This window comes from Neofelis nebulosa, chromosome 9 (assembly GCF_028018385.1).
Source record: "Neofelis nebulosa isolate mNeoNeb1 chromosome 9, mNeoNeb1.pri, whole genome shotgun sequence".
NCBI lineage: Eukaryota > Metazoa > Chordata > Mammalia > Carnivora > Felidae > Neofelis > Neofelis nebulosa.
Window position 1 is genome coordinate 73,013,107 of NC_080790.1, and position 16,543 is coordinate 73,029,649.

General features: G+C 43.1%; 2 protein-coding genes across 3 annotated transcripts in view; both read right to left on the minus strand.

Annotated features, from left to right (window-relative positions):
• Positions 1 to 543, minus strand: part of STON1 (stonin 1) — a 51,894-nt gene extending 51,351 nt beyond the window's left edge. The window contains exon 1 of the mRNA XM_058684155.1: positions 454 to 543. The gene's annotated coding sequence lies outside the window, so the exon portion shown is untranslated. The remainder of the gene's footprint in view (positions 1 to 453) is intronic.
• Positions 544 to 6,660: 6,117 nt separating this feature from the next.
• The window catches only part of PPP1R21 (protein phosphatase 1 regulatory subunit 21), a 64,653-nt gene continuing 54,770 nt past the window's right edge, over positions 6,661 to 16,543 (minus strand). For both annotated transcript variants that reach the window (XM_058684170.1, XM_058684168.1), the window contains 5 exons: positions 15,686 to 15,718; positions 14,152 to 14,268; positions 11,149 to 11,247; positions 10,059 to 10,187; positions 6,661 to 7,333 (listed from right to left, as the gene is read on the minus strand). In XM_058684170.1, the coding sequence (XP_058540153.1) occupies positions 7,304 to 7,333; positions 10,059 to 10,187; positions 11,149 to 11,247; positions 14,152 to 14,268; positions 15,686 to 15,718 (408 nt within the window). In that variant the 3' untranslated portion in view covers positions 6,661 to 7,303. The remainder of the gene's footprint in view (positions 7,334 to 10,058; positions 10,188 to 11,148; positions 11,248 to 14,151; positions 14,269 to 15,685; positions 15,719 to 16,543) is intronic.

The window sequence follows — 16,543 nt, forward strand, 5'->3', positions numbered from 1 at the left end:
ACGAGAGCCAGGAAGAAGGCAGGTGAGAGTCCGGGGTGGAGGGGGAGGGGGGGAATCCACAGCCCCCGAGGGAGGGTGACTCAGGTCGGGGAGGCCCGGACCGCGCACGGGTTACTAGGCGCCCCCCGCCCCCGCCCTCGAAAGTGTGTCTGGATTTTCTTTGCTGTTTGAGTTTTCTCTTTACAGCCGGACCCAGGTCCCAGCAGCCCCAGGGCCGACGTGCGTAGGGGAAGCCCGGTCGGGGCCCTCCCGGGATGCCTCTGGGGGCGGCAGAGGCGGAGGGAGGGAGATGGGGCGCCCGCGCACGGCGCCCAGAGAGCCCAGGAGATGCCCGCGACCCGGGGGCGCGCGCGCTCCCCGCCCGCAAACTTTCCCAGCCAAGTAGGTGTGGCCCCACCCTGCAGAGAAGGATCCCCTTGCCTGCCCGACTGTCCCCTGGGGCTGGTCACTCACCCGCAACGCCGCTGGGGCTCCGACTCCGGCGGCCGCCATCCACTACGGAGGAGGAGGAGCGGGAGGAGGAGGAGGGGGAGGGGACCCGGGGGGAGGGGGAAGGGGGAGGGCCCGGAGCCAGCAGGAGCGGAGCCTGCAGGAGTGGCGGGGAGGGAAGGGGGCGGCCACCCCGCGGGGACTCCAGTCCCCGCCCCACCTCCTCTCCGTACCCTGCCGGCCCCCTTTCTCTCCCCACTCTCTTTCCAGCCCTGGATCCCCCAAAGTCTTTTCAGGTGTCCTATTCTCATTCTCTTCCCTCTGGCGCATCTTCCTTCCCCTGAGTCTCCAGCCCCCAAGAAGGGGAGAACACGCTCCCTCCAGCAGAAGTTAGTGGGGAGGGGAGTGTGTGAGCTACAGTATATATGAGTGTGTGAGCCCCCTTGAAGCAGATGGCTGGGACCCTTGGCAGGTCTGAGGCCAACCTGCACTTTCTGGGCCTTTGTCATCATTTCTAGGTGGTGATGATGGAGGAGGGGGTGTCTTTGTGGGCATGCTTTCCACGTTGCTTCACTGAGAGATTTTTTTTTTGGTTCATTTTGTTTGGTTTTCTCTTGTGATTAGGAGAACTAAAGAATTATTTTTGAAGTCTCTGTTGAGTGTTGAGTCCTCTTTTCCCTTCAGGTGGAACCAGCACTGGTCAGGGTAAGATGAAAGGTACAGTCAGTCCTTATGAGGAGGACCCTGGATGGCTTGTGAAGGGCCAAGCTGTGTGGATGGGGCAGGACGGAAATATTTAAAGATGCCTCCTACGTGCTGCCTGCAGAGGACAGAAGAGATAAGGGGAGTTTGTCTCCCCAGGAGAGGTTAGAGGGGGCTTCCGGTCCCTACTCCATCACCTGCTAGGATTTGACTCCAGGCAAGTCAGTCATTGGGCTGCTCAGCCTCTTTTGCAAGTGGGGTTGCCTCACTGGGAGCCAGTAAGAATTGAAAGGAGATCTGCCTGTGTGCCTTTTATCCTGGAGGGATACCCAACCCCAGGATGGGGTGTTTGAACAGATGCTGAGGGGAGAAAAGAGGACATTCCAGGCCCTGGGTCTAGTGCTTTGGATACTAGCAAGACTGGAAAGCTTAGAGGTGGAAAATGTTTGGATGGGAAGGTGGAACATAAAGCATGAAACAGGAAAAACATGAATGTTTTTAAGCAAAGGAATATTTTGCTCCAGGCAGTGTCCTATTCACTCTTGGATCCCCAAAGCCTAGCATGCAGTAGGTACTAGTAAACCCTTGTGGACTCAAAATGACAACTGAAGAATATTGACCTAACAGTCTGAAAGATGAACTATCCAGCAAGGGAGAGCTTGGGCCCAAGGAGAAAAGTTAGGGGACCCTAGTGAACATGTCAACTTGAAGTGCTATGCCTGGATGGTAGAAAGGAAATGAGGGAATTCCCCTGATACATCCTTGCCTTGGCATAGCAAAGTGATTCTCTTTTAAATGCTCTTTCAAGTGTAGGCTTGTTTTTGACCTTGGGGTTCTGGGTGAAATAAAAAAGACACTCAGTATTGTATTCAAAAACCATCCTGAAACTACATTCAGAGAGGACACAGGCATGCCTGAAGTCACACCACAGGATCTACTTAGGATACTTTTATTCTCAGATGAAATTTCTAGTGGTTTTTATGCTTAAAATACCCTCAACAAATAGAAAAAGGGACTGGGTCCTCCTCTTTTCCCTATTTCCTCTGGCTACCATCCCAGTGATGGTCAAGGGTTGAAGAAGGTCAAGAGAGAGCCTAGGGAACAGGAAGTCACCTGATAGGCAACTTTTCAGAGACTCTTCTGTGGAACCAGACAGGTAATGGCCCCAAGTCCACCTTCTGGTAAGGAGCTGAGAGAGGTGCAGAGCAAGAAGAACAAAGGAAGAGGGAAGCAGAAGAAGGGAAGAAAAGGATGCCTTGACCCATGGCATTCTGGCTAAAGCTCCAAATTGAACTTCCTAGGTCTGGTGAATAAGCCAATAGGCCTTGGGGGGGGGGGGGGGGGGAGCAGCCTATCTCAAAAAATGCCACAGGTAACAACTTAAGAAAAGGCTCATACTGGGAACAACAATACACTTGACAAATGGCAATCATTGTTGCATTTAAATAGAGTTTTGAGTGCACCTTTTAAACTCTACCATCTTTGGATAAGTAGTGTGGCTTTGAATAGTAGGTTGCCCACCTGGTGAAAGAAATCTCTTTGGAAACTTTGACACTATAGGCCCATAATTTTCTAAAGACCAAATATAGTTGGTTGAAAACCATTTATATTTTACAAGGGACTGTCCCTCCCCTTTCTGTGTGACTCAGCGTTGCCCCAAAGGTTGCCACTTTCATGAATGCAGATTTATTTCTTGAAACACCACCACATATTTCCAAAGAATCCTTTCTGGTAGTGCCCCTTTGTATCAAAATCTGATGGTAAACAGCTCAGTCTGGCCTCAATAGCTAAACTACCACAGCCTTCTATCACCAGCTGTTACCCCATTTTACTCCACTTCCTTTTCTTTTCCTTGCTCTATAATAAGTAGACCTTCAGACTAGCTCATTCTCCTTTTTATTTTTTCTTTTCCTAGCAGCTTTTCCATGGAAATCATTTAAAACTTCCAAGCTGTTTAACAAAGGCTCCCCAAAGTGTCCGTACATATGACCTAGTAGATTAACTTGGAATTCCTCGAAACTCAAATCAGATGAAGCAGTCAGGATCAATTAATATAAACTCAAACCAGTTTGCAGAAATGCCCGAAGGGGACGTGGTTGGGAAAAGGACTTCAGATTTAGGACAAGCTTAGCCCTCAATGCTTGATAAAAACATTCTTCTCTAAAAACTTTACAAGTCACTATTTACAACATTCATTGAAGATAGGAGGAGGGCTTTTGGAAAACAATATTCAAAAAAAATATTAGCCAGAAGATGGCTTCAATAAAAGTGAAGATTAAACAGGGGGAAATAGGGGCGCCTGGGTGGCGCAGTCGGTTAAGCGTCCGACTTCAGCCAGGTCACGATCTCGTGGTCCGTGAGTTCGAGCCCCGCGTCAGGCTCTGGGCCGATGGCTCGGAGCCTGGAGCCTGTTTCCGATTCTGTGTCTCCCTCTCTCTCTGCCCCTCCCCCGTTCATGCTCTGTCTCTCTCTGTCCCAAAAATAAATAAAAAATGTTGAAAAAAAAAAAATTTAAAAAAAATAAATAAATAAATAAACAGGGGGAAATAACCACTATTTTACCTACGTGATTGCATTCAAGCCTGATGTTTGAAGAACACACTATTTTTAAACAACTTTCTCCATGAGGAAAACTGAATACTTTTTGGATAGAAATTTCCAGAGATAAACACATCCTCACTGAGCATGTCAAAATCAATGATAGTTACGGGGATGAACACTTATTTCAGAATGGCCTGAGATTGGCTATCCTTTATCCTGGGGATGGGACACTCTTAGGTGTGGGGCTTGGGCTACAGTTGGCCAGTTCCTTGGCCGGCTTCCTAAAATGTACCCAATTAGTATTTTGACCACCTGCTACAAAACACTGGGCTAGGCATGAATGGTTCCTGCCTCCCAGCATCTGTAGCTGCTCAGGGTGACTGCACACGTGATGATGATTGCACGCGGTATGTAGATAGTTGAACACAACAGAAGAGGTGTCCTGAAGATATAAACGAAAGCTAAGGAGAGAGAGAATATTCCTTAGCATCTGAGCAAGATGTAAGTGACGTTTTGTTCTTTGTTAGTTAACTGGACTGTGGAGTTTCTATTCTTGGACCTATGGTATGTCACCACTCAGCTATTCCACTGGTATTTAGGGAGCAGTGGGGTTGAGTTCGGATTAAAGCTCCTGGTAAAACAAACACAAAGGTTCCAGGTGGGGGAGGTGCCTTTTGAGCCTCCTAAACCCACAAATGAGACAATAGCCCCCAGCCTGTTTCCACCCACAAATGAGACAATAGCCCCCAGCCTGTTTCCACCAGGAGTCAATTCTTCTAATCCTCTCCTTATGAAAAGTTACTCCGATGTTCTAGAGCCTCTTCTTTCAAAGACTGGGAAGAGCTATAATGGGTTTTCCTGCTCTAATGCTTTGATTGCCAGTTAATTTCCTAATTTGGAGCTAATTACTAAACTGCTTAAAAATTTAAGGCACAGGCAACCATCTACTGACAAGCTTTCCATTTATCACCATGGTGTCTGAGGACATGGCCCTTAGCAGAGAAAAGCAGCTTCCTTCTCTATCACAGAACAGATACTTCCTTGTCAGTGTGGCTCTGCCAGATTAAATTATTTAATAGCCATCAGCAACCAAGTTGCTCTCTTCATATGTTAAAGTGACAGAGGAGTTTGAAGACTTTTAAGAGCTAGAAGCGACTCCCAGGTTTAATGCTGCATAAAACAAAACTATAAACCGCATGTTTCTTCTGTTTAAGGATTTTTATTATAAAGATGGCTTTAATTCATAGACATTCGGAAAGAATTCTTTTGCTCCCTGTTTTGGTGGCTCTCCCAGCTAACTGGTTCCTCATTTTTATTTTTACTCACATTTTTGTTCAGAAATAGTGTGGCTGAGTTTTTGTTTTGTTATGTTTTGTTTAAACAGATAATGAGTTTGGAAAGTGGTCATGTTATTAAAAAGTATGTTAGTTTCACTGAGCGTTTCTTACCAAAAGCAGTAGAGAATCCAGTTTAATCTGCTTGAAAGATGAACAGAGTTGCTTACAACATAATGAGGGGTGCTATTTAAAATGATACAACAAGGCACATGCCCTTTGTCAGTTTCTCCAGCTGTGCCTGCGGGTCTTCTAGCCCGGGCTGCTCATGTGAACAGTGCCCCCTTGAGTTATGCAGCCGACTAACCAACCACCAGCCCCTTCTTATTAAAGAGCCTTTTTCTCTTCACTTGGAATTTCTTACAATCCCAATTTTGATTAAAAACATACATTTTCACATATGCATGAAAAAAGGGCAGGAAGAAACAAAAATGTTAATACCTGAATCTCTACCGAGAGATGTGCACTCTTGATACTCTTTCTTGCTTCCAAATTTTCAACAGTGAGCATGAGTACATAATCAGGAGAAAGTAGGATATATGTCATTTCATTTCTGAGAACTCCGTCTTCCCCAGGAAGCAGTGCATGATTAAAGACCTTCCCCCCCCCCTTTTTTCTTTATAGTTTCACTCCTACATGGACTTCAGGTAACCATCTAATTCCCAATTCTGTGCCTAAACTAGAATTACCTCTCACTTTGCACTTCCCATGGCACTCAGGCCTTCCCTGAGAGGTTTACACAGAAGAGACAAGGCCTTTGAGAGGTAGGCTGCAGTGGTGAGCAGAGGAAAAAGGCAGTCCCTAGAAGGACTTCTCTATCCCAAACCCTCCAAAGGAGGAATAGAAATAGACTAGAAATGCCATAAGGACTGTCACAGAGCACTGAAGGCCTGGCAGGAGCTGGAAAGCCTAAGTTTATGAGGGAGCTAATCAGAATGGTTATTTGATCTCTTTCCCACAGTGCTTGGGGGCCTAGGCGCAGTTGCAGTGAAAACAGCTGGCTTAGCTGTTAACCTGGAAATGAGGTCACAGAAAACAGAAAGGGGTAAGGGGCCCGTGCCTGGACAGGCAGGGCAGAATGGGACTGAGCTGATTCACTCAGAGGTCCCCAAGGCAGGATCCAAACACAGTCATTACTGTGAGCTCTGGGTCTCTCTCTCTACAGCAGGCAGCAGAGGCCGTGGGGCGGAGGTCAAGGAGGTGGCCTTTGTGCTGAGCACAGAGGGAAACTGGTGATGAACTCTCAGCTAAACCAGAATAAGGCATTTTGGAAGGTGGCTGGAGAGGAGGCCCAAAGGAGATGCAGCAGGCAGGGAGGCGGGGACAGCTGAACTAACCTGGGAGCTTGGACATGGGGTGCAGTGGGCTTGAGCAAGCAGCTCAGGTAAAAGGAGAATATATTTAGAGAGTGCTGGAGACATACCAGAGGTTTACACCGGAATGATACAATGTTGATGAAATAAACCAACGAGAGCCTGAAGTATGGTTACAGGTACTGTTAAGGTAAAACGCAAAGCATTAATAAAGGATAAACCAGACAATTGTTCAATTTGGAGAATTAGAAAGGTTATATCTAAGTCAGGATTCTGTACATTTTGTAAGACATACTTTCATAGGTTTTGGTTTCCTTCATCAAATTTTCATAGCCTGAAAGTTTGACATAAGTACGAATTTATTGACATCAATTTCCTTAAGCTATTATTCCAACACAGAGAAGGTACTGAAGAGCTGTGATAATAAGACAATGATAATAAACCCACAAGATCTGAAGTTTGCAAGACCCACTCCCTCTGAGAGAGAGAGAGAGAAAAAATACGAATAAGTCTTCAAAAAGAATCTGGAGACTGCTTTCAATTATAGCAAGAAGGAATGACAGTTTGACAATTTAAGCATTTTATCCAGAAACATAGATCTATTCCATAGATACCAAATCGATTACCATATAATTGAGTTTGAAAATATACAAAATATTTGTTGTTCTTACATACTGAAATTAAAACCTAATTTTAAAAAGTGCACAGTAAAAACAGCATAAGGAAACCTACGATATCCATGATACATGTATTGTCCATTGTACTGTCAACATCAAATTCTGTATTTGCATTACTGGTTACAAATATACTTTAAATGTTTCAAGGCCATTTACAACACTGACTAGTTTACTAGGTCCAAAAGCAGCCCAGCTCCCTGAAGGTGGCCAGCACTGGGCACTGGACACTGGACAAGCGGTCTGGGTCCTGCAGCTCCACGCAAGAGTAGCAGCTTTGGAAGGAAGTCGCCAACCATCTATGTGTAAACTATCGGCTCTTGTTCTTTTTAGAATTTCCCTGTGCAAAGAAAAATATCAACAATAAGAACACAGACTTCTAGAAAAGTAACCCAGAGTTTACAGGCCAAGCTCTCTGGAAAGCCGTAGTTCACTGTGGAAAACTTTAGCTTCCAAGACAGAGTACAGCTGGTAACCCTGCATTGCTAACTTTTATTCAGTAATCAAAAAGCAGTTGATCACTTTTAACTCCCCCACTAGCTATCTCCACGACCCCTATCTGCCTGAGGGCTAAGAATCGGCAATAAAGAAAGAAAACAGAGCTATCTTGGATTTACCAAACCTCAAAAATTCATTTTGATCCAAAGACAAGGAAGTTTATGATTTCAGCCTAAACACGTTCTTAGCCTAAACATGTTTCCTTGTTGCTTAATAAATACCTTTTAAAGGTCTTAATAGATGCTAATTTTGAGTATGTGCCAACTAACGCCCCAGTGGAAATGATCATCTGAAAAAGGAAGCTCAGATACTGACTGAAAACTCAGGGGCAGATGTCTTACCTTATTCCCCATCTCCTCACATACGGCGATTTGGACTTTCCAGTTTTATGAACTTCTTTCTGGAGAAGCTCACTTTTTAGGAATACATTCTAACTAAATTCCTCTACTTAACCATTACTTACAAATATATTTTTGTCATGTATGTGGGAAATGCCTGCAGAACACAAACATTTATAACAAGATGATAGCAAACAAAATGGTTCCAAGATGTTTACTTGGTATCCAATGGAGACCCTGTCAACTCAGCTGTAAGATGATTCTATAGCAACCGTAATTACTAATAAACGGCGGGTGGGGGTGGATCACAGAATGATCAAAAAAAGGTTAGCAAGGGGCGCCTGGGTGGCGCAGTCGGTTAAGCGTCCGACTTCAGCCAGGTCACGATCTCGCGGTCCGTGAGTTCGAGCCCCGCGTCAGGCTCTGGGCTGACGGCTCGGAGCCTGGAGCCTGTTTCCGATTCTGTGTCTCCCTCTCTCTCTCTGCCCCTCCCCCGTTCATGCTCTGTCTCTCTCTGTCCCAAAAATAAATAAAAAACGTTGAAAAAAAAAATTAAAAAAAAAAAAAGGTTAGCAAAATAAACTACAACGTGAGGAAGGATCTCAAGCTCAGCATTTCATTAAGGACGTATTTTAAGGACTAGATTAAAAAGTTCAGAGAGGACTTGAAAATTCCCTAACTGCTAAAGTAGCCGCAATACAGTTACCTTCGGGACAATGAACTTTGCTGTAGTCAACATTCATCCCTTTCAATTCAGAACAAATGTCTTCTGCACCCTGAAGTCTGCCACTTCTTTCCAAATGTTAGGAGCTAAAACAGGCTTTCTCATAATACTCATACTAAGGTATGTGCTTTCTACCATTACCAGGAATATAACCTGTGAGCTAGCTGTTGCCCTCCTGTAACACCAAGAAAGAGGCCAAAAGAGTTACGGGGAGGCATTACTTAAGGACCAACCCCCACCCATCACCTCCGAGCTCGTTTCCTGAAGCAAAAGTAACTGGAGAACCACAATCAAACTCACACTGTCTGGTTACCATCATCACAAGATGTCCCAGAAAAGTATCACAGACATTCTCTTGCTTTCTCCAAAGCGGCCAGGGGCCAATCAGTATCATGAGGCTACACCGAGAAATGGTATTATATAATGCAGATGCCAATGCACTAACAGGATATATTTCCCAAGGAGACACCAACTGAGCAGAATGCTGCCTTCACCACCACTAGCCGATGTTAAATAAAGCTACAGTTTGTTCATTTCTATTTCCTCCCCAGTGCTAGCAGCACATAGAAGGAATGGCTGCTAGGTCAATAAGAGGCAGCAGCAGATTTCAAAGAGCACAGGTTAGAGACAGTAAATCCCACCTGGCAGTGGTACAGTATTGTCTGAGTTACAAAACATGCTAACTATCTGAGAGGCTTCCTAAAGCCTGTCTTTTCATGGTAAAAGAATATATACATTATGTGACAACAATAGAGACATGATATGTAGATATACACTTTAATGCAAGGATAGTACTAATATCTGTTGATCTCAAGACTAGACAAGCAGTGGCTTTATGGAAACGAAAGCAAAAGAAAATTTTGCAAAAGGACAAGGCATACCTAGCTTTATGGATGTGTATGAAAATAAATCTGCTAAAGAAGGTCACTCTCCAACAGCACCATTTTAGTTTCATGGGTGGCTCAGTCGGTTAAACTTCTGACTTTGGCTCAGGTCATAATCTCACAATTCACAGGTTCAAGCCCATATTGGGCTCTCTGCTGTCAGCTCAGAGCCCACTTCAGATCCTCTGTCCTTCTCTCTCTGCCCTGCGCTCTCTCTCTTTCTCTCTCTCTGTCCCGCCCCCATGCACGTGCTCTCTCTCTCTCTCAAAATAATAAACACTAAAAAAAAAAAAAAAAAAAAGAACAATTCATATCATAACCTGCCTAAAAAGTCCCCCTAAATGATAAAACAGTAGAAGAATCCCAAAAATGCCCAAAATCAAAGGACACAGTATTATTAAAGGCCTTAGAGGCCTTAGAGGTCAGACCTCCTCTCAACTTATAATTCAGTCAAAGAAACTGAATTTTACTTTTGGATAACAGGACAAATTGTGTGAAGAATAATTATTTTAAAACACTTTAAATCTCTTAACCTTTGCTTCTGAAATGCATAGCAATGAAATACTTCATATTACATATGAAATACTGTATGTGAGAGACCTCCTCCTTCCCCTTCCCTACCTTACTGGACATCTTCAGTGTGTCAATCTCTTCTCTCTGTTTAGATAATGTCTCGTTCATGCTGCACAGGTGGTCACTCATCATACTTAACTGATCCTCATAACTCCTCTTGGTAGTTGTCAGCTCATCCTAAATGGCAAAGGAACAGAGGGAAAAAGGACAAATCAAAACCCCCCTAGTCACCCACCTCAAAGCTTTTTTAATTTATGAAAGAAATTTGAGAAAAGCAACCTATCAAGATGACCTATCTGATCAATTAACATAAAGGACAAGCCACAGGCCTTAACAAAATTAAAACAAATGGGCGGAAAAGTTTTTCTTCTTTTCAGCCTTCAAAATAGGTTTTGAATTTCTTTGCAAAAAGACTTTCCTTCTACCTCAGGTATAAAATTGTGACAAAGAACAAGAGGGCTACATTGTCTTTCCAACTCTCCTCAGGTTTTCCCCAAGCCTCAAGGCCCTCAGCCCTCAGGGCAGGACCCTCCTTGGAGGAAGCACCTTTGTCTTCCCATCTCTCTGCTTGCTCCAGCCCCTTAAAATCTAATCCTGTGCTCCTAGCTAATCTAATTAACTAATCTGAAATTAGGAGGGGGCGGGTGTTGCTGTGCTAATGTGTTTTTTCTCTACCTATATCACGTTTATATTTAACAGAGGCTTTCTGGAAACAAGGCTTTTAAAACAGACGAGTGAGGAAGGAGGAATATTCTGCAGCCCCACCTTTCAGTTCAGGTCAGTTTTATGAAATGGTAAAGAGAAGAATCAGAGTCATGTGAACAGAGCAAGTGTACAGCCCGTCACGATGGAGATTAGCACAGGGAATGGGGAGGGAGGACTGGGGGTACATAAGTATCATTTAAGGAAATGCTGACTATAAAGCTATTCAAAAGAAAATCAAGTCAGAGAAAGAAGCAATACACAACTTTCTGCCTGACATAAGTTACTTTAAAATGAATTAGAACTAAAGCGGTTAGAAAAATGCATGTCTAGAGGTCAAATGCCACTACTTTTGAAAGGAAACGCTGACTTTGCTGCCCAAGAACTTTCAGTGAAAACCGTATTAACATTGTGTAGGTAACACTTCTGAACTCACCTGAAGTCTGCTGATGTTCTGACCAGCTACTTTCATCTCTTCCGTCAGTGCCTCTTTAGACTTTTCGGCCAAGGCCAGTCTCTTAGAGAGTGCTCGGCACTGTTAAATTAGAAAACATCCCATTATCTCAGGGGGCATTTCCCCCAAACCAAATTCACTTTAGGCCTGTACCACACACTGAAGGACACAGAAAGATGTGGTCCCTCTCACCACTTTAATAAGCAAAAACATCTACTAACCCAAGCTCACCAAGGTTTTCCTAGCTCTAGCCTGACAACCAGTGGTTACAAAAACTTAAGAAGTTGGGGTTTTTTTGTTGTTTAAGAATTTATTTATTTTTAAATGTTTATTTATTTATTTAGGGGAAGAGAGAGAGGGTGCATGCATGCATATGAGCAGGGGAGGGGCACACAGAGAAGGAGAGAGAAAATCCCAAGCAGGCTCCATGCTGTCAGCACAGAGCCAGACAGGAGGGGAGTAGGGGTGCTTGATCTCATCACCCATGAGATCATGACCTGAGCTGAAATCAAGAGTCAGACACTTAACCAACTGAGTCACCCAGGTACCCCTAAAAATTTATTTTTAAGTAATCTCTATACCCAATATGGGGCTTGAACTCACAACCCCAAGATCAAGAGTCCCATGCTCTAGTAACTGAGCCAGCCAGGCGCCCCTTAAGAAGTTTTTTACATTTACCCAGGATTCATTTATACTCAAACTGGATGAGAACAAAAGTGGTTATTTCGAAAGTTATCAATGATTAGTCAGTCAGAGAAAGATAAAAATCATATGACTTCACTCATATGAGGACTTTAAGAGACAAAAGAGATCAACATAAGGGAAGGGAAACAAAAATAATATAAAAACAGGGAGGGGGACAAAACAGAAGAGACTCATAAATATGGAGAACAAACTGAGGGTTACTGAAGGGGTTGTGGGAGGGGGGATGGGCTAAATGGGTAAGGGGCACTAAGGAATCTACTCCTGAAATCATTGTTGCATTATATGCTAACTAATTTGGGTGTAAATTTTAAAAAATTAAAAATAAAATTAAAAGTAAATAAATAAATAAATATGTTTAAAAAAAAGTTATCAATGGCATCTGACTTTGCAATATGAATCCTAAGGCAATTTTCTCGTGTTTTAAGTCCTCTGTTATAGAGACCACATTACAGGAACAATAAAAGCTTTACAGTCCCAGGCTACAGATTAGGCTCAATCTACAGGGAATATGAAGTCAGTGTAGGAATCTTAAGATCCCAGCTGCTTTCTCTGGGGTTCTACCAAAGCTGGGCTATCCAGAGACAGAGCTCATCAAGAAGAAAAAAGAAAAATTCTGTTTCTCACTATTGTTTAAAGACAGTGTGCCATCAAAGGATCACTAAACTTTCTGATAAAGCTGCGAGACTGACAAGGAGGATCTGTTGAGACACATCTGAATCTGTGTCAACATCACTCAGACTAACCATTCCAGTAAAGTCATACGGCGGGCTCACCACTTCCTGTTTACAGACGAGGAAAAACTAGGACAATGTAAAAATTGTTGTTATCACATTGTGCTGAAAACATTTCCCAAGATAAGCAAATCTCTTGGAAATGAAACAGCCAACACTCCCCAGCTACTCATTTCATTCCTCACAAGAGAATTCCACCAAATCAACCACCATTTATTAACCAAACATCTACTATGTGCTCGGCACCAAACCTGAAAAAGAGGGAGAGATTTGCAAGGCATGGGTCCTCAGAAAGACGACAATCCAGTCTGGGACACTAACTCCAAAGGCAGTTAGGGATCCAAACAAGGACACGGTTGCATGGCCTCAGAAGCTCGGCACCACAGCAGCACCAGCGTAGGTCAGCCAGTTCGCTGTGCTCCCCATTTTCTACAGCCCAACAAGCAGTCACTCTTATTAACTGATCAAAGAGGTGTGGAATGGTGGTTTGTGAACAGCATGGACCTAGGCACATCATTTCTTTCAGCAAGAAAAAAAGAAGCAAAGTCCCTCTCCACATCTAGCAACTGGCTTCCTATCAACCCCTCAGTCTCCGTAGTACAGTAGAAAATCACAAAGTCAGGTCCCAGTACTGGGTGTTGTCTTTTCTTTCCCAATTTCTTTAACAATTTATTTATTTTTTTAAGTAGGCTTCACACCCAGAGTGGAGCCCAATGTGGGGCTTGAAGACCCTGAGATCCAGACCTGAGCTGAGAGCAATGGTCGGACGCTTACCTGACTGAACCACCCGGGCGCCCCTCAATTTCTTCAACAACTTAAAGCATTATAATTCTCTGTCTGACATCTAAAACTGACCTTTAATGTAAAGTTTTAAGTGAGAGACCTTACAGGTATTCTTATAGATTGAGCGACATCCATTCTATCGCTGCACTTTCTTGCTTCATTCTCTCCCTTCTAATTAATGAACTGGTGTAGGATGTTATCGAGTATCTTGCATAGGGTTTTTCTAATTCTCCTAAGAAAATGAGTTATTTGGTTAGGGAAGAAGAAAATGAAACAAAAAGATTATATATCAAAGGTTTAAAAAGGTCACATTTTATCATTTATAGGATTTTATCACATTCATTTTATCATTTATAGGAACTCGTTTCTACAACTTGTCACTTAGGAAAAAAAGAACCAGTCATATTTTTTTAAATTTCTTTGCATAAAATTCCTTGACTTGTGAACGTCTACCTGCCTATAATTCTCTAAAACAAGTAATCTCTAGCAATAATGCCCCAAACATATGTTATGTGACCATAGGAAAGGTGACTGATAAGTCTCTCAACTGTCTTTCGGTAATTTGGAAATGACAAATCAGTCCCTATTTACTGAAATGAGGATGTGGGGTTGGATGCAGCCTGACCAATATGAACTCCAACCAACTTCACACGGATGCATAGACACGAACTTCTCTCTTCGAATGAATAGCAGGAGACCAGGACAGTGACCTAATTGCTGACAGGGTGAGGAAAAAGCCCCCAAATCTAATTAAGTCTCCACTCACCTCGGCGTAAAAATGCACTGACTTGCTGTCGGCCAGCTGCAGTTGAGATGTCAGCTCCACTATCCTTGCCATGTAGTGATTTTTAATTAAGTCTTCACGCGACTCCACATCTGGAACCTGAACAGAGCACACATAACTAACTAAATAAATGCCAGTGAGATGAAGCAGTTCCAGAAAAGATTACCATCACTCCAAAAGAAAAAAGAAAAGGACAACATTTTGTACACTTTCATTTTAAATCGGATAGGGAATCATAGTTTTCCTACCCCTCAAAGAAACTTCAGACAAGCCAGGTAAATGTGTATTCTAAATACCTCTTATTCTGCATTCCTGCCTATCTCACAATAAGGTCATGGCTTCAAAAGAACAGAGCATAAGTGAAGTACTGGGAGGCCCACTACCTCTGGAGTCATGTCCCTCCATCCAGCCTTGAGAAGCCACAGACCTGTCTGACACCTACATCCTCTCCAACCGGAAGAAGGCAGGGGAAAGGGAGCATTGTTGGAACCCCTAAAATCTGAACATTCTTTTTTCCCCTCAAACTATCTTAAGACAGCTCTAATGTTCTTTTTTTTTTTTTTTTTTTTTAATTTTTTTTTTTTCAACGTTTTTTATTTATTTTTGGGACAGAGAGAGACAGAGCATGAACGGGGGAGGGGCACAGAGAGAGGGAGACACAGAATTGGAAACAGGCTCCAGGCTCCGAGCCATCAGCCCAGAGCCTGACGCGGGGCTCGAACTCACGGACCGCGAGATCGTGACCTGGCTGAAGTCGGACGCTTAACCGACTGCGCCACCCAGGCGCCCCAAGACAGCTCTAATGTTCTTAAACACACTAACCAAAGAAACCATTTCTATTCTGAACAGTTTATGGGCCTTGTCCCACACCAGTATTTCCTCTAGTTACTCTAGCAATGGTATGTTATTGAGTTTTAAGTTTAAAAACACAGAGAAAAGTTCAAGATTACCTAAAGTAAAAGGCCAATAGGGAAATCGAATTTACCAACCTACTTGAACTATATTTACCAGCTTGCCATACTGAGTAGAAAGCCAAATAACTTCGGTGTTCCTTGAATGGTTATTTATAAAGTTACACTTTACAATATTTCAAAACTCAAAAGCCAAATCTGGGTTCACTCCCTTGAGGGCTGGAAAGAACTGGCAAGCACACTACACTGTTGGTCAAGACCCTGAAAAGCCCTCTCCCCAGCCTGCCCAGTAGGAGGGCTAACACGTCCAGCCTCCTTCAGGATGCCAGCGAACTGATGGCCAAGCTCGCACCACACCTTGTCAAACTGCCAAGCCAAGTCGTTCAACGAGACAATTACAAAAACAGGCTGCAATTTGTTGGTGACAGTTAAAATAGAACCAGAAAGAAAAGCAACATGGATCCGTGGATGGAGGAGAAAAACACTGGCTCCACAATTTCTAGAATGGTCAGAAAACAATTAGAGAAAGCTGACTTTTGCTGGACTTTGTGAACAAACATACAGTCAAATATTTACCAACAAACATGACGCTAAGCACACATTACCTCATTGTCAGATGTCCTGGTTAAAATCCCAATCTAGAATATAAGGGGAAAAAATCTTTAGAACAGACGGTTTTCACTTCAAATACAATAGTTGAAACAGTTGTAATATTTTCGCTTCTCAGTTCACACTGTTTTTAAGTGCACTGGGAGTGCAGTCCTAGATCATCACCCTGTATGGTCTTTTACTACAAGGAAGCTGTACCTACAGAGAGCTAACTGTGTTCACTATTTCCATCATGAGGCAGTAATGGATAATGATCATCACTATTTCCTCTATCAAAATGCTGTAGTCATTTTCACTGAAACCCAACAAATTGCCTGGGAAGAGAGAGAGGGAGAAGAGCTTTGACTCATCATTTCTGGGCCTATTTCCAAAACAGTAGCCAAGGAGGGGTAAAGACAGTTTTATGGTGACCATAATAACTAAACATTCCAAACAGAAAATACAAATAACAAACATTCTGCTGAAAGTTCAAAAGGAGAAAGAAGAAATACACTTTTGATACAATGTTATGACATTAATAAATACTAATTTCAGGTTTAAATTAATGAAAAAGAAAATGTAATTTCAGACACATTAAAGTACTGCCAGGTTGCTTTTGTGGATTAAGATTTCAAAAGCAGATAGTCATGAATACTGATTTCAGGTTATTGTTCAAAGTGGAAATGCATGTGCTTGGGCACAATAACTTAAGGAAACTTGGAAACTCAGTTTCAGTGGATTCTGATACCCACAGATCACACCAATAAACAGTTTTTACAGATTCTAAATAATTTCCTCCAGAGTATTACTCTGAACAGTGAACAGCGTATCAACAGAGTGTATGCAAGTGAATGTCATGCCCACCTAGCTGTAAA